At 31.6% G+C, this 22,972-nt stretch overlaps 1 protein-coding gene and 1 long non-coding RNA gene across 3 annotated transcripts; both read right to left on the bottom strand.

Moving 5' to 3' along the window:
• Nucleotides 1-11,635: 11,635 nt before the first annotated feature.
• LOC105791190 (CEN-like protein 1) lies at nt 11,636-12,832 on the bottom strand. The gene is made up of 4 exons (XM_012619145.2): nt 12,528-12,832; nt 12,387-12,448; nt 12,236-12,276; nt 11,636-12,153 (listed from the first exon to the last, which is right to left on the bottom strand). Exons 1-4 carry the CDS (start codon nt 12,726-12,728, stop codon nt 11,933-11,935), a joined length of 525 nt encoding a protein of 174 aa, XP_012474599.1. The 5' UTR covers nt 12,729-12,832; the 3' UTR covers nt 11,636-11,932.
• Nucleotides 12,833-18,496: 5,664 nt separating this feature from the next.
• On the bottom strand, nt 18,497-22,350 carry LOC105791191 (uncharacterized). 2 transcript variants are annotated; one of them, XR_001132833.2, is made up of 6 exons: nt 22,162-22,350; nt 21,656-21,698; nt 21,005-21,571; nt 19,280-19,347; nt 18,871-18,942; nt 18,497-18,773 (listed from the first exon to the last, which is right to left on the bottom strand). It is a non-coding gene; the product is annotated as an uncharacterized LOC105791191 (long non-coding RNA). The 2 variants fall into 2 exon arrangements; XR_001132832.2 differs by having other exon boundaries at nt 21,656-22,349.
• Between the last annotated feature and the right edge of the window lie 622 nt (nt 22,351-22,972).

The raw sequence follows: 22,972 nt of genomic DNA, 5'->3' as shown, positions 1-22,972 counted from the left end.
CCAAGCGATTTACATAAACATAAATAAAACCTACAAATTTAAAAATAACTTAAGAAATAAATAGCATGGAAGAATGGGAATGATCATTGATAAGCCGTATCGAAAATAAATTTAAAGCAAATAATATGTGTGAGAGTTTCTAAAAGAAATCCAAAAATAGAGTTAAAAACACATGAAATATAACTTACACGATAATATATACTTGACCTAAATAAGTATTAAATACTAAATAAGAAATAATATAAAACTAACAACATCATGTATGTAAGGTAAAAATGATTTTAATGAAAGTTATATATGTATAAAATATACACATAGTTTAAAATTAAGTAATATATATTACATATGTACATATGAATATAATAAAATAGCCTAAAAATAATAGTGAATAATAAAGTAACATATATTTATATATAGATGAATAGACTTATAATCAATTATAATAATAATAATAATAACAATAAAAATAGTGATAAAAATAATAATAGCAATAATAATAAAAAAATTAAAAACATTAAAATGATAATAAAGATAAAAGAAATAACTAATTTTAAGAATAAAATAATGGAAGGACTGATTTGAAATCTGTTTGAAATTAAAAGAACTAATGCGGGAATTAAGCACATAAATCCAAACAACCAAGTCAGATCATTGAAAATGGTGCCGTTTCGGGCTTATGATTCTTCAACTAATAGATGGATTAAATTGAAGATAATGTAGAGTTATGTAACTAAATTAAAAATGAAATGGATTAAAACGTGGAAAAATGAGAAAACAGGAGGACCACGCGCACAAATATTCCACTTTCGTAAAATGCGGGGATCCCTCCTGGGTCGGGTCAGTCACACGGATATGGCCTTATACAGTGCCGTTTTGGGGCCACTGAAGCAAGCCCTAAACGGTGCCGTTTCATGCACATATGAAAGCCAATTGAAAGCTCTAAACCTAAACCCTTATCAGTCTTTTAACCTAGCCGAAATGAAGACCTTTCTTTCTCTCTGGCGTCGAAATCCCGTTCAACTCTGATTTCAGACGGAGTGAACGGAGCTCCATTGGCACGGTCGTGATGGTAAGTTCTCTCTTGCTTTTTCTTTTCATTTTTATGCGAAAAAAAAAGAAAAAAAACCATCAATCAGAGAAAAAACGAAAAAAGAAAAAAAAGATAGCCAAAGGAATCACCTTTTGTTTTTTTTTTTGTATTTTCTTTTTAAAATCTCCGTAAAAAACTTACAATGGTCTTCTATGTCATCTTATAGCCGAATATTCGAAATAAAAAAGTAAATAAAAATACAATATTTGTTCTCTCTGTTGTGTTTTGTTTGCGTTCGCAGGTACGGCGTACGGTGTTAGGGGACGTGGCAAGTACGGAGGTAGCTGGGGCGTGCGTGGCATGGAGGCTCGACGCGTGCTGAAGGTAGGAGCGGCGCACCAACCATTAGGGCTTCCGACTTTTGCTTTCTATGTTGGGCTGCGTTGAGGCTGGGCTAGGGTTATTGGGCTTAGGCTAATTGGGTTTAGGCTAAGGCTAATTGGGTTTAGTGTTTGGGCCACTTGAGCCCATTTTAATTTGGACTGTGGCCTATTTGGTTCTATTTTTATTTAAAATTGGGCTGGGCGAATTGGGTATTACTGGTGATACTCTATAACCCTAATCTGGTGACAACAACAGGTTAGGGGTGTTACATCTAAATTTCTCTCTCAATTTTGTGTCATTTTCTCTTAAATGTGGTGTTGTATTGATGATTGATGAATGATTGATTGATCCTAAATGCTTGCCCCTATTTATACTTGTTAAGCCCCCTTTTTTCTTTACTATTTTTAGCATGTCATCCTTTGAGGATCTCCATGTAGGTGATCAGGCTCCTTGATTTGGGGAAGAGGGTGGACGGTTAGCTTGATTCAAGGGAGAGAGTGAACTATTTTGCTTGCTTTGTAGAGAGGAGTTGTTATATGATATGCGAATTGTGCAAGTATACACGTCGAATCAAGTAATAAAGTGATAAGTGAGATTGTCTCCTCAAGGATCAAATTAGGTATAGAAATGGTCAAGTTATGATAATGATTAATGTTAGGGAAAAACCGAGTTAAGTACACAGTGATAAATTAAATTAATAAGGATAAGTGCGAAATGTATACTGACTAATATTAGTAAATGCTATGGCAAAGCAAGAATAAAAATGCAATGGCAATTATGAGAATGATTACATGAACAAAACGCGAACGAATAAATAAATAACTAAAAATACTATGGCAAAGATGCTGCGGCAATGAATTGAAGGTCTACGATGTTGAATTGGATGGTTGGGACTACTAAGAATCTGCTCTTACTTTCAGTAATGCTTCAACATAATTGTACTTAATCTACTGCTCAAAAGAGACCTAAAGTGACCTGCTTCTTTTGATATTAAGGTCTTAGGTTACCTGGCCTATGTCTATAAGCCTTATCATGGTACCTTGACCTACTTTGTCTTCATTCTGTATGATCGCTGCTCTATGTCTAGAGTATACTACAAGTATCAGTCGAGTACTTGCTCATATCATTCAATTACGGTCCAACTAATCCAACCTTTTTAGTATTAGATTCAATTTTATGGGCACACTGCACATTCATCTATGTCTAGAGAATATATGCATACACTTGGGAAATAAAACAATTGAATGAAACAGTAAATTAAGTCGAATATACACTTCAACTATTAATGAAAATAAAAGTTTCCATCATGTAATCCCAAACCTATAAGATTTAGCTCATGGGTCGGCAATTAAAATTCAAGTTTGAAATAACACCCAACATCGTTTTGATCAAATTAATTCACGGAGAACAAAATAAGAAATAATGGAAGAACTTAGGAAGATGGTTGTTACCAAATCAACCTGCAGTCCAGTAGCACAGTGTCCTATGATGGTTGAGAGAGCCTACCTTCGATCTCCCATTTTCGTCTTTACTCAGCCGCTACCCTCAATTGTAGCCTCCAGATATCCAACTTAGGGCTTCCTCCCTCGGCTTTTATAGGCTTTTTCTTCCTAGAATAGCTCCAACAGCCCACGATATCTTCTCTTCTTTTTTAGGTAGATTACTCTGGTACAAGAAGAGTTGCGTTGAAACTGGTATGCGGTGAATGTTAACACGGTCATCTTTCTGAATTGCCACAGCATACAAGATGGCAACCTGTCCAACCTTTTGCCCCGACAAACCCTCAATCCTTTATTTTTTTCTCCATATCCTGCACCTGCCAAACTACCAAACACAACCCTTCCACGCGCAATTAAAAGTGTCTAACATGTAAACACAGTTCAAGCTCCTAATGCAAATGATAAAAATACTAATAAAATGTCCTAAAATGCCACTAAATGTACCTAAGTACAAACATTTAATTAGGTCTAAAGGCATGAAATATAACTCTTTTCAAGAGTTATCACTTGATTTTCTTCGTGGATGGTTAGTAGTTGCAAGATTCCCTCCATGGCTGATTTGGTGGTTGAAGTTGGTGAATACCAAATCACATGGAAGGTTTGGGCATGCATGTGGACAGTTTGAGATACTTCCTCCTTTAGTAGACAGTTTGTGCTCCTTTGGGTTGTCTTTTTAATCCACTCTAGAATTGGGTCAAGAGGAATCTTGAAGTCCTATTAGCATTTTTGGGGCATCCAAAAATGATAACACATCAACCCAATCCCACAGGTCTTTTGCTGTAGAAATGCTATAGCATTGAGCATCAATAAGTGAGTTTTAAGACCTTGTTTCCTCCTAATGCACTAGCTACCTTCAAAAATGAAGAAATCAAATATTTAACATATAAATTAATCAAGATAAAAATTTACCTTAGCATTATTCAAAATTATAGAATTATAATAAAACTACAAAATTTGTTATCAACTACTCATAATTTGCATGAATTATTAGTCTAAAAGCACCAAAGATAACTCTATACTCTAGAGTTATCATATACTAAGTTCTCTTGAATAAATACTCAATTTTAAATAATTATTTACTTAGCTAATTAATCAAGTTTAACAATTGAATCATGCGAGATATGTATAAAGCACAAGTTTATTCTAATATTTACACAATCATTCAATTAATAAAGTTAACGATAGAGATATAAGTAAAAGAATAAGAAAAGAGAATGTTCATTGATTTCATCAATGAAAAGGCACAATTTCAGAAAAATCTCCGCTCACAAGTGTCTAACTTTGAAATAGGAATCTTCTGATTAAGCAAACATGAAAGAAAACATAAAAGAAAATTGAAAACCTAAACCAAAAGTATGAAAATTGATCCGAAGCCCCTGATTTATTGTTTTGAGCTATTAGTTATAGTTTACATGTATTACGACCTAATTACGTTAACTAAAGACATTAAACATGTTAATTTAGGTTGTGGAAACTAAAACACCCTTAGCTGCAATTGAACCTTGTTGAACTACTATCACAACATCTTCAAGCTGGTGTCGGGACATTGAACATCGAAATAGACTCCCTTGGCTTTGAAGTTGGATGTCATGACATCCATGACCTAGTGTCGCGACATGGACACCTTAATGCTCCTATTTTTCTTTAAAGTTGGTAGTCACGACATCCTAGTCTGATGTTGTGACATCGAAGACAATCCATAGATTCCTTGGCCAAAATTGATGTCCTGCACACTTAATCAACTTGTTAGTCTTCCCTTAGGCCCGAGTTGGCCTAAAAGGTCATGAAACACATAAAAATTCTAATTTTATTAACTTAAACTAAATGAATACTAAAATGGAAATTTAACTAAAATGATAGTAAATTACCTAAAAACAAGCTTATTAAGTGTTAAAAATAACCTAATTTTCCACAACGAATTGTGCCAGATCATATTGCCCACCACCAAAGCGGAATACATCTCCACTGATAGTTGTTGTGCTCAAGTTTTATGGATGAAAAAACAACTAAAAGACTATGGAATTGATGTAGATACCATCCCAATTAAGTGTGAAAGTACTAGTGTTATTTGTCTTACTAAAAATCTCATCCAACATTCTAAAACCAAGCATATTAAAATTAGAAATCATTTCATTAGAGATCATGTCCAAAGAGGAGATATTTTTCTGGAATATGTTGATACTTTGCATCAATTAGTGAATATTTTCACTAAGCTTTTATTAAAGAAAGGTTTTGGACACTTAGGAGAGAACTAAATATAACAACTTTACCTTAATTTTGTGTTCCAATGATTTAATGTACTTTGATGTTTTTAATATGTTTTATGTCTTGAAATTTATTAAAAAAGTATGTATGAGTGACTTCTATGGTTTTTATATGCAAATAGTTAGGGGGAGTTCAAGTTCCATGATTTGTTTATTTTGACCTATTTTGTCTAGTATGCAAATTTTTTATTTCCTTTGAGTATGGTTAAATAGACTTTACTTTATGCAAATTATCAATTTTTGAAAACTTTATGATCTTTCTATGATTCATCTGCATCACGCCTTACTTCTGCATCATTAGGTGTATGAAATCATTAGAAACAACCAAAATATCATTTTAAATCGGTTTCATGAATTTTGGGCCTTAGAATGAATTTTGGGAAGTTTTATGCAATTTTGAACCATTTTGGGCATTGAAGTATCAATACTTTTGATAATGTATCAATACTTAAGGTGAAGTATTGACACCTCACCAAAGGTAACGAACCTTTAGGTTTAAAATGGTTCAAACAACATGTTTTTAAACAAGATTTGTCAAAACTTTCTCTCATATTTTCCATCTACCGATGTTTTGCACACCAAAACCCTAAAGCTAAAATTTTCAGATCCCTTTTCACTCTTCAAAACCTCTCAAACAAAATCATCCTACCTATCCATCTTATCAAGGATTCAACTATTTCCTATTGAGTTTTCTTTTCTTCAAGAACATTCAAGGTAAAAATTTATATTTTTTTCCTTAATTTTGAAAATACAATTAAATTGTTTTAATTCTATGATTGAATCATGATTTGGGATGAATTGAAATATATATTATGGTTTTGAAGTAGGGATTTTGCCTAACCCAAAAATACCTTTGAAAAAGTTTCTATAAAACCTTGCCAACAAGGTGTTTGTCAAAATTCCTGAACCAAGTTTCTAAGTTCATTAGTGTGTTTAACTATCCTAGTTAGTCATCATGCCCATCAAGAAATGAACTCGTGTTGATGCCTCTTCATCAAACCCTCCTAGTGGCTAAAGTAGATCTCTAAATGATTGTTTTAGAAATTTTGATGAGAGAAATCATTTTTACACTTACTTTGTTTCTAGAAAAGTCAATGTTTATCAGCCTCTCGATTTGGAAACTTTATCCAATTTAAATTTCACTTATCTCCAAACTTTAGTTTATTGGCACTGGGTTGATTTCTTTAAAATTCGTTCTTCCACCAATGCTAACCTTGTTCGAGCTTTTTACTCAAATGCCTTACTTGAACATAACCTCTCCAGTGGGACCGCTGTTGCCATAAACTCCTTTCTTATGAATACTTTTATTCGTCTCACTCTTGAAAATTTTAGAGAATCTCTAAAACTTCCTCCCGATGGTGAATCAAATGAGAAAGGTTCTCCAAATCCCGCTTTAGTCATTCCTAGCTCAAATGCTTCCGAGCTTAATCTTTATGATCGTTTTCTTCACTTTATTCTCACTTGGATTTTATGACCTATCTCAAAACACGCCATCCTTCAAACAATTGATTATTGGTGGCTTGATTGTTTTCAAAATAATTAGCGTCCCGACCTTGATTGTTTAACAGTATTACAAAGGTCATAGGAAAAGAGCTTACTAGCACCGTAACTCTACTTTTTGGAACCTATCTTTCCTATATCTTCAAGCGTCTCAAAATTTCCACTCGATTCGATCTTCCTTTTCTAATTCCTCAATCTATTGGTGTTGGTTCGCTTGGTCATATTGGATACAAGAAAGATACTCGTACTGGTGAATAGGTATGCCCAAGCTGTCCACCATGATAAAAATGATAAAGATACTGAAGGAGGTGATTCGGTTCAACCTCCTCCGCAAGCTCTACTGTATGACCCTCAATTTTTAGTTGAGAATTTAGCCAATCTTGGAGATATTGCCTCATTGTGAGACAAAGTTTGTGCCATAGGTAAGAGTGTTTACATTGGACGAACATATGGCTTACCTTGTGTCTCAATTTCCTGCATCGCAACCTCCTCAAAATGACTAGGACTCATTTTCCATTATCATGCACTTTCATGTTTACATTGGATGTTTTGCATTGTTCGATTTATTTCTATGCTTTTTGAAATTGTTGTACTTCATTATTTATTTGGTACTTTGAGATACTTTGAACTTTAATGTTAGTTTCTTGCTCCTTATTGTTTTGGACTAACAATTTTCTTTCTCTCTCAACCTTTATTTGATTCTTTTATGATAACAAAAATGGAGAAAAAGGTAAATTTGTTGGTAATTAATCTCTATTATTTTGTAACCATTTAAAAAACACAATTCGAGCATTCAATTGAAATTGATTTTTAGGAAAAGGAGTACTTTATTCAAAAATAAAAAAATTACTAAAGTGTTTTGTTATATCAAAAGTGGGAGATTGTTAAGCTAAGCTTTATTTGATAAATGTTTTGATATAACAAATATAATGTTTTTTTTAATAAAACTTGATAAATTTCAAGTGACAATTTGTTTCAATATATTTTTAAGAGATAAACTTTTAAATCTATCTTTCAAACACATAGAAAACATTTTCTGCTTGTTCAAAAGGATAAAAAAAATTTCCAAACATTTTTATCAAGTGTAAAACTACTCCCAGGGATCAAAGTATCGATACTCGGGCCCAAGTATCGATACCAATTTAAGTTTCGAAGTTCAAAAAATTTGAGCAAAAATCAAAAGCATCATTATCTTTAACAAAGTATCAATAACTTTCACAAAGTATCGATACCTTATTCTTATATATTATTTTACGATTCAATGTTTAAAAAAATTAAAGAAAAATTGCCTGCGTATCGAGACCCTCCCCAAGGTACTGATACCTCATAGAAAGTATTGATACATTCTTTATTGTATCAATACTATAGGCTTAAACGATCATTGAATTTAGCCATTAAATGCCCAAAGTATCAATATCCCTTCAAATGTATCAATACCTTTTGTTGCAGAAGCCATTAATGCTTTAGTTTTTACACCTCCAACGACTCAATTCATTTTCCCAACAGCCCCAATGATTGGAAACCAATGAGAGACTATAAATACCAGCTTCCAAAACTTCTACAACAACAAGAGAGATTACAAGAGATCAAGAGCTATCAAGAAGCATAAAAAAATCTATTACCAACCATTTGTGCTTAAATTTTTCATCTTTCTGTTATAAACACTTGTCAGCGTTTATTGTATTTTCTTAGCTCAACTATTTTTATTGGGTGTGTGCTTCATTTGCAAACATTCTAATCTTGTAAGGATTGTTTCTTTGTTTGCTCTTTTGATAGGGTTTGTGTCTTAAGATCAGGGTAGAAATCTTAAATGAGTTGTAAGGTTAAACTTTGTCCTTAAAGGTTTATCAAATTAGTGAATTTTGGGAAATTCTTGGTGGTGAAAAGCTAATGTAACACCCCTAACCCGTCTCCGTCGTTAGATTAGGGTTACAGAGTATTACAATACAAATTAGAACATTTAGCTTCAAATAGAAACAATTATACAAATTAAATAGTAACATTCAATAATTTATTTTAATCAAGGTAAAAATAAACTTATGGGCCTTAAACTGAAGCTACGGGGCCCTAAAAATAGTTTGGGAACGTTCAGGGTTCATTTTGAAACAAATAAAAAAAGTTTGGAAAAATTGAAATTTTTATAAAACAGAGGTCACATGGCCATGTGGCCAGGCCATATTACTTAGCCTAGATTGTGTGAGCATTCGAAGTATGGGACAAATGGTCGTGTACCAGCCCGTATGTCTGCTCATGTGGGCATTCAAAATAGGGTCACATGGCCGTGTCGCAGGCCATGTGCTAAACCGTGTGAAACCTACACCTAAAATAATAATGACACATGAGCATGTGGGGTGGTTGTGTGTGGTACACGGGCTTGTGACAGCCCGTGTGCTTCACAAATTGCCCATAAAACAAGCCATTTTCTACCCATTTGCTTACACACCAAGGCAACCCAATTCTATATGCATTCATATGACTAAACTACATTCAAACAAACTAAAAAACATGTCAATTTCACTCAAACTATATCTAACCAATATGCCATCATTTGGCACCTCAATTCACATTTCAAAACTAGCCAAATTCAAAGTTATACTCCATATCACATTCATACACTAATCACATTAAAAAATGTTCATTCAAACTCTCAAATTATAAATCATATCATACTAAAACTTACCATTTCTTTTCTAATTCAAGCATATACATTCATACCATAATTTCAAACACCTATACAAGACTTATCCAAATAACATAACATGAACATAAGCACATACAAATTAATACTAAACATAGGCATCATTCAACACTTCCATAATTGCCACATAATTTACAATCAAACATCTACAAATTTCACCTATTACATGTCATATAACCTGAAAGTTAACTTCAAAAACTACCAAAATGTGACTGGATAGTGTGATCCTCAAGTTGATCCGGTCGCCCGATTCCACAAAATGCTATCTACAGGGAAACAAGAAAATAACATGAATAAGCCCCTATAAAGCTTAGTAAGTTCAACGATTAAAACAATAAAGCTTATTGAATTAAACATAGCATTTATAACAACAAGAGTAATAAACAATGTTTCCTGTCAACCATAATCATTAACAGGTAAGTATATACATACAATCATGTACGAGTTGCATTGTAATATAATGATACGATGTCATTTAATTTTAAGACACAATGCTATTAGGAAATTCATGAACAACTTTCAAACAAATCAATAACAAGTCATTTAACATTAGAGACATTATCAGATGAGCAATTTACAGATATGAGTACATAGTTATCCATTCGACACACGCCAAATGCTCAAACGAGCCAATCCAACCAAAAATACACCTTAGCACCAAGTGCCTAGCCAGTAGGCTAACATCCCCTCGAAAACATGCCTGGGCATCAATTGCCAAGCCCGAAGGCTTTACATCCGCCCCCGGTAACACGCCAGAATCACTGTAATATAACATTATAGTTCGTAACAAATGTTGAACCTCAATATTTTCAATGTATAAACACAAATTATGAATCATTGCCTCGTCACAAGTCAATCTCGTATAGCGCACTATAACCTATTGGCATGTCAATCGTACTCCATCCAACGTTCATCCGGCTCAAGAGATATCATCACTAAACAATGGTCTAAGCAATTTTCTACTTCAATTCACACTAATTAGCATCGAACAATCAATTGAACATTTAACAACTAATTCTAATTCAATACATTTCAAATTATACTAAATAAACCGAACAAACTTATCAGAGCTAAATTGCAAAGTTTGTAAAAGTTTAGGGACTAGTCAGCAACTTTCCATTTTTCTCGATTATCTACTTGTTCTTGATCTATAAAATATTTTATTTCCATTTCTTAGCTATAATTTCATATAACATTCTATTTAGTGCAAATGATTACCTATTTACAGACTTTCACATTTGCCCCAAACTTTTACATATAATTAAATTTGATCCTTAAGACCAAAACATGATTATTTTTACAATTAATCTCTATACCCAAGGAACCAAATTCAATTACACCCAAATACAATCCACGCATGCTGGAATTTTTCCAAGAAAACAATGTCTATTTTAATTTATTTACAATTAAACTCCTAAACTTAAAATCTTTCAAAATCACTTGACAAAATATTTCTATCTAACACCCAAGCATAGTAATCTATCATTAAACTTAAAAAAAAAATATCATATTTATCAATGGCATCTCCCAAAACATTTAACAATTTAATAAATTAACCCTCAAGATAGCTAGATTAAGCTAAAACAATCTCAAAAACATAAAATTCATGAGAAACATATTGAAAAACACATACCATGCAATGAATTAACTTAACCGATGCTTTAAGCTTTTTCCCTCATGAACATTCGGCTTTGGCTAGAGGTGGAGATATTCTTTGTTACCTCAGGGCCTTAAATTGCCACTATACCCTTTTCATTTTCTAATGAGAAATTGAAAAGAAAAAAACCCAACCAAATATATTTATGACAATTTGATAGACGATGTTAGTCCAAATCTCCATTAGTTGTGGCGTTTTGGTGTTAGTTCCATCCCCTCATGTTCCCCCATTGCTCAAAACATTATATTTCAATAATTAATTTGGTTCTTATATTATTCCGGCAAATAATAATTCTTTTAACATAATTTTGAAAAAAAAAGTTAAATCTAAAAATTTTAACAAAATAGTCAAATTACATCCCCAGTTGTAAAATAAATTGCAGGAAAGATTAACAAAAACCTATTTTAAGAAATAAAATTTATTGGTGCAGGAAATAAATTTTTTGTAGTAATAAAAAAACCAATTTGGAAGTCATTTCGTCCTAATAAATCGTGAAATAAATGTCATGAGCAAAAAGTCCAAAAGCCTATGCCCCCAATAAAAATAAATTGCCATGCAATAGATTATATAATAATATATAGGGTATCATTGATTAGAGAAAGAGACCTTAAAAATTCTGTTATTCTCTTGATAGATGGAGTAGTTTGCGACGTGCCCACCAAAGTCATGGGGATGTGGGTCCACAGACAGAACCCAAACCTATACTTCTTACATAAAAACGGTCACCTTACCAAACTGTAGCTCACACAACAGTACGAGAGTACAAAGCGAAACTAATACCATCACATTAAACATACGTGTCAAACCCTAAATCCAGGACACCAGAGATATTTCCATCTTATTTACTTGTTTAATCAGTAGTAAATTATGTATGTATATATTATTATGGAAGTGGCAGAGTCATCTTCTTGATCTTGCGGCAGTTTCTCTCTGGGCATTGAAGTAAACTGCAGCCACTGGGAGGCCCAAACCGTTGTCGGCTGAGAACCTCCGTGTGTTGAAACAATCCCTGGAAGATGGTGGCCTCACTGTTTGTCTTCCTCTCTGTTTGAACAGTACGAACACGTATCTATGGATGCCCACTGTTGGCTTTGGAGTCTCGTAGCTAACAACTTCCCTCCCTATTGATTGATTATTGCTAATATTAATTATGAGTTAAAAAAGAGAGTCATAAAAGCACAAATTGCAGTCTTGGGAACTCACCAAAGGAAGCATCAGTAGTACCCGGAATATCGGTAACCATCCTGAAATTTACATTTTGAACAAAAGAAAAGAGAGTATATTTTAAATTCGAATGCCAGCAACTTTTATTTTATATTGTATCTATATGGATACTAATAAATGCAATACAAACCAGTGCAAATGTTCTATCAAGTAGGGATCACTAGGGCTTGGAGCATCAGGATCTGTCATGATCTGGAAAAAAGAAGAAGAGAAATTAGTAAGAAATATTGCAAGATGGCTGGCTAATGTTTAATGCTTAAATAATACTTACTAAAGTGTAAGAAGGTCTCATGTCGTCGCCGCCAATCTCAACCCGAGGTCTACCAGTGATGAGGGCAGGCATGAGCTCATGGCCATTGGCAACTTGTTTGTTGGAGTTGTAAGTTACTGTTATTTTGACACTTGGGAAGAAATTATCCACCACCTCCCCTATAACTCTCCCGATGATAAGTGGGTCGGGGACTCTTGACATGATATATATATTTTTAGCTAATGAATATTGCAACACTTCTAATTAGATCGAAAGGAAAGTTAATGTATGCTTTGTAAGCTACTTTGAATTTCGATGCAATGGGTTTGGGAGAAAATATGACAGGTTTTATAGATAAGAAGAGAGTGAATGGAGCTTGGGTTTGATTTGAAGCTCAAAGATTCCAAAATTCTTCAGTTTACAATAAGAAGAAAAGAAGTCTATTTGCGGAATAGATATTTTTTACAAGCTTTTTAATTCTCTTATTTCCTTTTTAACACAACAATTCTTTAGGGGTGGCGAATCATGAACATGGGTTTTTCTTCAAGAAAAAAAATGGGGTTCAAGATGGGGTTTTTTACCAAAATATTACCAATAAAAAATAAAAAAATACCAAAATAATATACAAAAAAAATATTTACCAAAATAATACAAAAAAAATAATATACAAAAAAAATATTTACCAAAATAATACAAAAAAAAACAAAGACGGCTGAATGGAGGTCCTGCCACAGGCAGCACCTCCCTTTGTTCGTATTTTAACCTTTTGTTCGTATTTTTTTCCTCGGATTTTATTACTTTTAAAAAATATATTATTTTCTAATTTATTATTTTACATTATTTTAGTACATTATGCTTGAAATGTATTCATTTAGTGTGTTTTTATTGAAAGTAATAAAATTCGGAGAAAAATACTGAACAAAGGGCGAAATAAGGGTTTTTAAATTTATGTAAAAACACACTAAATAAATACATTTCAAACATAATGTACTAAAATAATGTAAAATAATAAAATTAGAAAATAGTATATTTTTTTAAAGTAATAAAATTCGGGAAAAAAATACGAACAAAGGGCTGAAATGTAATATTTTAGTAAAAATATTACAAAAAAATAAAAAAAATAGTATATTTTTTTAAAGTAATAAAATGTTCGTATTTTTTTCCCGAATTTTATTACTTTTAAAAAATATACTATTTCGCCAAAGAGGTTAGGGGCGGTTTGGTATGAAGGGAAATTTGGTGGTTTAGGGGGCGAAGAGGAGCGCTGGGAATGTGATCTTTTCTTGTCTTTGCTCATTTCTCAGGGTGGAGCTTTCTGGCGGAACTTGAGGGGGCGGCGTCGATCAGATTCCGAGATGGAAACCAGTGTGAAATTAGACAACAACAAAATTAAAAACTAAACTATATTACCACTATAATAGGGATTTCCCTATCATAGTAGAACTCTAAATTAAAAAAAATAGTATATTTTTTAAAAGTAATAAAATTCGGAAAAAATACGAACATAGGGCGAAATAAGGGTTTTTTAAATTTATTTAAAAACACACTAAATTAATACATTTCAAATAAAATATACTAAAATAATGTAAAATAAAAAATTAAAAATAGTATATTTTTAAAAGTAATAAAATTCGGGAAAAAAATATGAACATAGGGCCGAAATAAGGGTTTTTTTTTAAATTTATTTAAAAAAGACACTAAATTAATACATTTCAAATATAATGTACTAAAATAATGTAAAATAAAAAAAATTAAAAATAGTATATTTTTTAAAAGTAATAAAATCTGAGGAAAAAATACGAACAAATGGCTAAAATACGAACAAAGGGGGGTGCCGCCTGTGGCAGTGGCACCATTAGTGCCGCCTGTGGTAGGCCTTCCTTCAATATGTTTTTTTTAACTGTTTTTTTTTGTATTATTTTGGTAAATAATAAAAAAGTTGTAATATTTTGGTATTTTTTTATTTTTATTTTGTAATATTTTAGTAAAATCCTCAAGATGGTATGTATAGACATTTTCATTTAAATTTTAGGGTAAAATTGGTATATATAAAATTTTCTAGGTTTGATATATTTATTAAAATAATATTTTTAAAAATTTTAAGGTAAACTATATCATTAGTTACTAAACTATGGGTAAGTTTTCATTTTCGTTATTGAACTATTTAAAAGTTTTCAAATAAGTCATTAGATTGTTAAACTTGATGCTATATGGTTTTTATGTTTGCACTATTTGCACAATCGAAAGCTCTTTCTCTCCTCTCTTCTACAGTTCAATTTTTTTCATAAAATAGTTTTAGACATCACGAATCTACGAATCAAAATTCAAACAGTTTTTTCTCCAATCTTCGACATTGATCGTCAAATTGACTTGGATCTAAGGTATGTTCTTCTACTCATTGAAGGGTACTGATCCACCATACCGATCATTAAATCGTGACTTGAAGCTCACTGATTAATAGAGGAAAAGGGACGGTGGGGAGAGGGAGAGGGAGAGAATCAGAGTAGGGGGAGGGATGGTGGAGAAGAAGGAAAGGGATGGGAGAGCGGTGGTAGAGGGAGGGAGACGAGAGGGGAAGGGAAGAGAAGGATGGAAAATGACAACTTCATTATATCTCTAACGGAAAATGGCAGCTTCATTACGTTTGTAAAGGAAAATGATTAGTGGTGACTGATTTGTTATTTTTCGAAAGTGTAGTGACTAAGTTGAAAGTTAGATAATTGTTTTGTCATTGGAATCAAAGTTGAGTGACTATTGGTGTACTTTACCCTTATATCAAATCTAAGATTAATTGAAGGAGGATGTGGTTAAAAATATTAAAGGATCGAAATCAAAGTGGGGAGCTAATAAAATTTAAAAGGAAACAGGTTTGATTTATAGATGCATAAAAATTGAAACGAAAATCGTCGGGCAGTGTTCCACCCCGCCGGTTATCATATTCCTTGAAATCACGGGAGAGATGGGATTGGCTTCTTATAGATCCTTCCCAAAAGCTTCAAATGTTTAATTCTAAACATATATATCTGTATGGAATCTAACACGTAATAGGGTTACTGGGTTCATAAATTAAAATGAAGAATACTGCAACTTTTTTTTTTCTCTAATTTAATATAATATCTTTGGACAAATGGGAATTCAACTTTTAAGGTGCTTCAGTTTCTCCAATTAGAAAGTAGAGACCAAAACTAAAAAAGCTTATCAACAACCTTGAAAAGATGTAGTAGTAATTAATTCAATGGAGGCAAGGCAAAGGCCGCACTTTTCTGGATCCCTTTTTATTATCTTTTACCCAATTCCTTTCCATATATAAACATTTTAATCCAAGCATGTGCACAACTTTCTCCACAAAGCTTTGGAGCTTTGCTACTTCTACTCCTCGCTTATTATATGTGAATTTAACGTATAACGCTTAACAACAACATTTCCTTAATTACCATATAACTTGTGAGTTTTTGTCTGTGTGTTTCGTGAATGTTTATCCATTAAATTAATAAACTTTGATCAAATTTTTGTAATTAATATAAGTATTTTCCACTTCAAAATATAGTAGAGTTTCGCACTGAAATGGTATCTTGTCATTTCAAGTTAAAATGGAATTGTTTACTGGACTACTTTCAATATTAAATATACCGCATGCATATTAGTTTGCATTATAATATTTTAGTTATATTAGAAAACACCAATATTAAAAACATTAATCTTGCTAGAATAAGAATTTTGATCTAAATTCTAAACCATGAATTATAAATCTATCAACGCCAATTTTTTTTTTGACCGTTACTTTCCATACAAAAGCAATATATATGTTTTCATAATTTTAATTAATTTAGTAGTTATATTTTAAAGAAAATATTTAGTACACCCTTAATGAATAAATTTCATACCCCATCAATAAATAATAACATAATATATTATTAAGTAAAGAAAAATATTGGAGCATTTATAAATAAATATTAGTAATTTATTTAACATAGATAATAATTAATTATAAATAAATATTAAAGCTCTAAATTCTAACTCAATCCAATACTTTAAACTAAACATTCTAAACTCTGAACCTAAGATATTAAGGAGTTATTAATATTTATAGTTAATTAATATTAAATTATGATTAAATAAAATTATAAGTATTTATTTATAAACTCTACACAATTTTATTTTATTTAATGATGATATGTCATTATAATTTATGGTGGTTTATGAAACTCTTACACTAACCGTACATCAAATATTACTCTTTTAGTTTTATAAGTGATACATATAAAATTTAAAGAAATAAATAACAAGACATTATTTGTTCAAGGGATTTTTTTTTTTGATAAATTGGTACTGAAAACTTTTTATTCCATAAGGATTAAATGTTGCTGACTGTTCTATTTTTCAAAAGGGTTAATATATACTTTAGCCCTTGAACTTGGTAATATGAACTTAGTTGACAATTTTTTCGGACTTAATTGAGATTTAAATTTGAAAATCATTAATCAAGTTGGTACTTTTGTTTAGTACCAAACTAACATCGTTAGATTTTGGGCTGGCAACTAATAAAATGTTGCCATGTTTCCTAAAATTAAAAGTTATATTTTTTTAAAATGAAAAATTAAAAAACTTTAGGAACTTTTTCTAATTCACATGCATAATGAATTTGGACCAAGGGTTGTCCAAATTCATTTGCATCAAGACAACAATTTATTTAAATTCATTTTAATGTGTATTTTTTAGTAATTTTATATTTTATAATTTTAAAAATAATAATATAAAAATATTTTTCTAAAATGAATTCGAGGCACTTTAGAAACATTTCAGTTTTTTTATATATATTTGAAATATTCTTAAATTTTCAAGATTTTATCTTTTTATTTCAAGTGACTAATGAACCTGCACAAATGTTGCCATTTAGTTTTAAAATTTCTAAAATACCTAGAATTTAATTTAAAAATAATTTTATAGTATTATTTTTTTGAAATTATAAAAAATAAAATTACTTTAATAAATGGTTTCCCATATTCAAATATGGATAACTGCTTATTCAGATTCGTTATACACATGAATTCAGAAAATCCTAAAGTTTCTAATTGAAAAATATTTTTTTAGTTTTTGGGACATGTGTTGACGTTCTATTAGCTATCACCCCAAAATCTAATAGTGTTAGGTATTAATAGAAAGTACCAACTTGATTAACAACTTACATTTGCAAGTACCAATTAGGTCTAAAAAAATATTTAGGCGAGAATTACGTAGTTGCCAAGTTAAATAACTAAAGTATACAATAACCCTTTTAAAATATTATTTTTTTATTATAATTTAACTACACCAAAAAAATATATGTCACCCATTTAACACCGCTCGTGGAGTTTTTAAACTCCACTAGTAAGTTAATGTAAAAAGGAATTTGAAACAACTCAGTTTTCAGTGGTGTTGAAAAATACGGTTTCGGAATCCCATTTTTAATAAATCGAGTCTGTAAATATAAAATACACTACACCAAAACAAGCTTTTACCGGCGTTTTTTTAGGTCTTTAGCGGCACTTTTTAACGCCGCTAAAAGTATTTGCCGCGCTTCCAAAAGTCCCGTAAAAAATACCGCTATTGACAACGTCGCTAACATTTGCGGCGTTTTTAGAAATAAACGCCGCTATGATCATGACTTTTAGTGGCGCTTCTCCTACAAACGCCGCTATGATCATGACTTTTAGTGGTGCTTTTCCCACAAACGCCGCTATAGAACATAAGTTTTAGCGATACTTTACCCACAAACGCTGTTAAAGAACATGACCTTTAGCGACGCTTTACCAACAAATGCCGCTAAAGAACATCCGCCAAAGAACATGACCTTTAGCGACGCTTTTATCACAAACGCCGCTAAAAGTACGGTTCTTTGAAAAAATGCCACTAATTTTGGCAAATTTGTAACACCCAATTTTCATCCATATACAATCCTTCCTGTAGCATAAAATCCAACCAAAAACGACAAATTTAAATGATACTTTAAATTCAATGAAAGATATATGATATAAATTGATAACTGAATTATAATTCAAAATATTCTTACAATAACTAAAGCACACTAAAATGTTTACACAATCACCTCCCAGAAACAAGGGCAGCAGTAACCACAAGAAAAAAAAAAGGAAAATAACAAATCCAGAAACAGCAGTTTTTGGCAATCACTTTTTCAGGAGTAATACCGAAAAAATAACCCCCTGGTTTCAACAAAAATGACACATTACTTAGAAGTCTCCTTGCTGTGTCTTCAGTTTCAAATCTTAACTGTAAATAGAAGAATAGAAATGCACTTCAGATTCATCATATTTGTTCACATGACAAATCAAAACCCAATGTTCACAACTTAAACTACACAAAATACCTGCAAATGCTGCAAGCAACAGACTAGATCAGCCTAAATGTCCTTCTCTTGCAACAGGGTTTCCAAATTATCCTGTCAAATGAATGTGCTGTCAAGGGCAGGAGAAGAGAAAAGCATTGAATAGATTCAACCTTTTTAAAAGTTAAAGGCTAAACTGCCACTTTTACCAGAATATTTTTCTCTCTTTTCTTTTCTTTTTCAAACCAAATTCACAAAAGAAATCATTCAATGTTAAAAATAAACTCAATTTATGTCATTAATCCCTGTACTATGCATAAATTGCAAATTTAATTTAACTACTTTTAAAATTTTGAATTCCAAAAAACATATGTTAAATTCTATTCTTTTCAAGATCTTATACAACAAACATATTATTATCATTAAAACGCCTAGCTATTAGCGTACTTACCTTCTTTAAGTGCTTCAATGGTTGATAGAAAATCCTGACGCTCTTTCTCTAGGCTAGACATTTTCTTTCTGCAAAATTCAGGATGAATAAGATGTCCTATAACTATTAGAAGAATCAACATGAAAATATATCCAAATGAAAGTCTAAACATGATAATATATAGCAAGCGGAAGGAAACAACATTAAACATTTCACACAGGAAACCTACTTAATAAGCAAATAACTAACAATTAGATATCTCCCACCCTATAGGCACACATATTCTTTTTCTTCCTTTCTGGTTCTTTAGTTGTAATAAGTAACAATAATAAATTAGATATTTATTGCCAATAATAGTGATAAATATTCGTTAAAGAAATAAACGATCAATCTTGAAACATACATACATGTATATATACTTACATACATATGAGGCTCTAAATATGCTTTTTTTTTTTAATCCGAGACTCCTAGTACCTCAACTAAACTTGAAGTAGAGCCAACTAAATTTTTAAATGATAAGCAAGTTTCAAACCCAGAATTGAACATTGAATTCCATCCCATTCAATCAACCGATAACATACTTGGTTTATATATATATATATATAAATGAGTCCCCTATTCTATTTCCTCCATTCCCCCCTCCCCGGTACGGATGAGTAGGCCTACTCTTTCTTTCATAGTTGTTTTTTAGCAGATTTAAGAGATGAAAATTCAGACAATGCAATAGGGAAGGTCATTGATGTACACCAAAGAGAAACCCCAATCATAAAAGTATATGCGACAAAACGCGTTGAAATTAAAAACCAATGCCACCCTACTGACCCACTTAGCTCTTCTTTTTTACCAACAATAAATTTATATGTGTTGGTAAAAGGTCACACGACACGACAACATCATCAATTATACATTTTGGTTATAATATACACATATATAATTTATCACTGTATATTCTTGCAGAGAACAATCACGAGGCATTGGCCCCTCCATTTTTTTAAAAAAAAATTGATCTGATAGAGAAAAGAAAGAAAGAAAAAGAAGAATATTAGTGACCTTTCAATGGTGAAAAATCAAAAAAAATCTCATTTAATGATAAACAAAATGTCAAACAGTCTGACAGCTCCTGCATGAGTTTCAATTTTTTTTCCTGCAGGCACATACATAAGAATACAAACTAGAATTCAATGGTTTTTTTTTCTGAAATGACTGCTTATAGCCCAACAATCATTTCAGTAAAATGGAAGTAAAACTAAAACACATGAAGCTCCTTTGACTGCATGATGCCATTGCCATTTTTGTAAGGTAAATAATATTCTAGTTTTTTTTATTGTGACATGGTAGCTCAGGAGGGATAGACAGGGAAGAAGATGATGAGTTAGGTGGGAACAGGAGGGATAGACAGGGAAGGAGATGATGAGCTGCGTAATTACAGAGTTTGAGAAATGTTAAATTTTGATTTTATTTCTAAAACTATTTTTTACAATCAAACATGACAACAGCATTCAGTTTAATCTCTTAACTGTTGACTTAAGTAATTTATTCTCATATTTTCCTCATTACCAGCACTTTTATGAGAGAAAATCAGTGGTCAAACCCGTTTCTACTTTCTAGTTTCTACCTTGTTGCTTCCCAATGTTCTAGCGATTAGCAAATACAATCTAATCTAAACTAAATAAAAACAGTTGTGCAAATGCTCAAAGGAAAAGAGTGGTAGAACAAGTTAACCACGAAACAGGAAAAACTTACTTTTCTCTAACAGTCTTCATAACATTTGCATAATGAGAGACAGCAGCTGGGTCATCTGGGTCAATGGTGATTTTCTCCTTCCTAAATATTCCCAATGCTGTCTCGAATTTGTTCTTAACCTCCACAAAGATATTTTTCAATATCTCTTTCTTATCGAAGCAAAATCAAATTCATCAGTAAACCACACACAAGAACAAGAATCAGTAACAGATAACATGAGCTCAACATGAAAAAGACACTTCATCCAGCTACATTCACATATGCATCAAAGCATCAAACCTCTAGGTTATAGAAAATGAAACCACATCGACAATGCACCAAGGCCCAAGCATAAAACAGGTAGTCCACAGAAACATAATGGTTAGGTTCCAGAGAAAACAGCAAAAAATCAATAAAATTAAGTCTCAAAACGAGTAACATAAAAACTGAAGTTCCTCCTCAAAAGCTCATATTCCTTGACCTTCAAACCGCTCTCAAGAAGCTGCATAGCCTTCTCTCCCCTCACTGTCACGTAGCAAGCAATATTCTCATTACGCCTGATTCCAAAAGATCTCACAGTGTACCTAGCTGCTCACATCAAACCCACATTATTATTTTCCATAAAACAACAAAGGAAAATTAAAAAACAGCATTTGCGTTTCGGTATTTTACCTTTGGAGAAGATAGGGGTTTGACCACTGAGTTGTTCCAAAACCTAAAGAATACCAAAATAAAGAGAAATTAAAAAACACCATTTGCGTTTCGATTTTCGAGATTTTGACGAAAAGATAAAGATAGAATAATCGTCGGTCGGGAAATCTTTCGGGAAAATTTCCGGAAAATACACCGACCGGATAAACGAGAGAAAAACAAAAAATTGAGACTAAGCGGTGAGAAATGGGAAAGCGAATGAAAATTTGGGAGAGAAAAACATAGAATTGAGACTAAGCGGATGGAACTTTTTAATGATCCATTTGTATTCACGGAGGGTTGAATACAGCGGTGGTAGAGTGATGAAGGGACAGTTGCGTGATTTGGTCTTTTGGGAGAGAAAAAAGAGGGCAAGAATCAGATTATTGCCCTAAAGTTCAAGCAAATGCAGAGACTGTGTTTTTTATTAGTTCCCATAGACCGTGAACTCCCATTTTGGCTTGCTCAGTAAGAATTCAAAATCTTACTGAAGTAGGCGGAGGAGGAGTTACTGCTCTTGATGAGGGTGGTTGAGAAGAAGAGGAGCTTAAAGTAGCAAAAGTAGGGGAACGATGATGATGAAGACGGTTGTGGCCGAGAGAAACACCTAAAGGGTGTTCTAAGGATACCAATTTCAGGGGAAGATTTTGGGATGAAGCCCAATTTTTTAAAGTCAAATAATTTTTTGAAGCGTTTTTTATAAAAATGTAACAAAAAAATTCATTTTATTTTGAACGTTGTTTTGCTCTGCCATAATTTTTTTATTTTGTCTGCTAAAAATTATTAGTTAAGTAATTTTATAAAATATTTATTGCTACTATTTTTATAAATTAATTTTATAAAATAAAAAAGTAATTACTCTTAAAATAAATATATTATATTTTAATAAGAAAATAAATGATAAAATGACTATAATTAATTATTAATAAGCAATCAATCTCTCACATATCAAATTTCTATTAAAAATTGAGACGTTAATCATGATTTTAAATTATTCTTTTCCAATTTAATCTCCATTTTATTAGAGATTTTTTTAACTAAAATATAATTACTATTATTTTGCTAGATGTTCGATGTGGAATGATTTTAGTTTTTTATTTCATTTTTATTTTTATAATTTGGTCCTATCCAAAATAGATAGTTACCTATCCATATCAATATGTTACTTTTATTTATTTATTTATCAAATTTTTTCAAATTTAATATTTAAATATATCAAATGGTTTAGATTAAATATTTTTAAATATAAAAGTATTAATTGATTGTATAAAATTTTATCATTTAACAAATCTCAAGTAA

Source organism: Gossypium raimondii, chromosome 8 (genome assembly GCF_025698545.1).
Source record: "Gossypium raimondii isolate GPD5lz chromosome 8, ASM2569854v1, whole genome shotgun sequence".
Lineage (NCBI taxonomy): Eukaryota > Viridiplantae > Streptophyta > Magnoliopsida > Malvales > Malvaceae > Gossypium > Gossypium raimondii.
This window is presented reverse-complemented; position numbering and strand designations above follow the sequence as displayed.

Bases quoted from the DNA above. Each gene is read 5' to 3' on its own strand.
- LOC105791190 (XM_012619145.2), bottom strand. From the start codon at position 12,728: ATGTCAAGAGTCCCCGACCCACTTATCATCGGGAGAGTTATAGGGGAG. The intron at 12,449-12,527 runs GTAAGTATTATT...TCTTTTTTCCAG, and splicing joins TGAGACCTTCTTACACTTTA to ATCATGACAGATCCTGATGC. The intron at 12,277-12,386 runs GTTTGTATTGCA...TGTAAATTTCAG, and splicing joins TTGATAGAACATTTGCACTG to GATGGTTACCGATATTCCGG.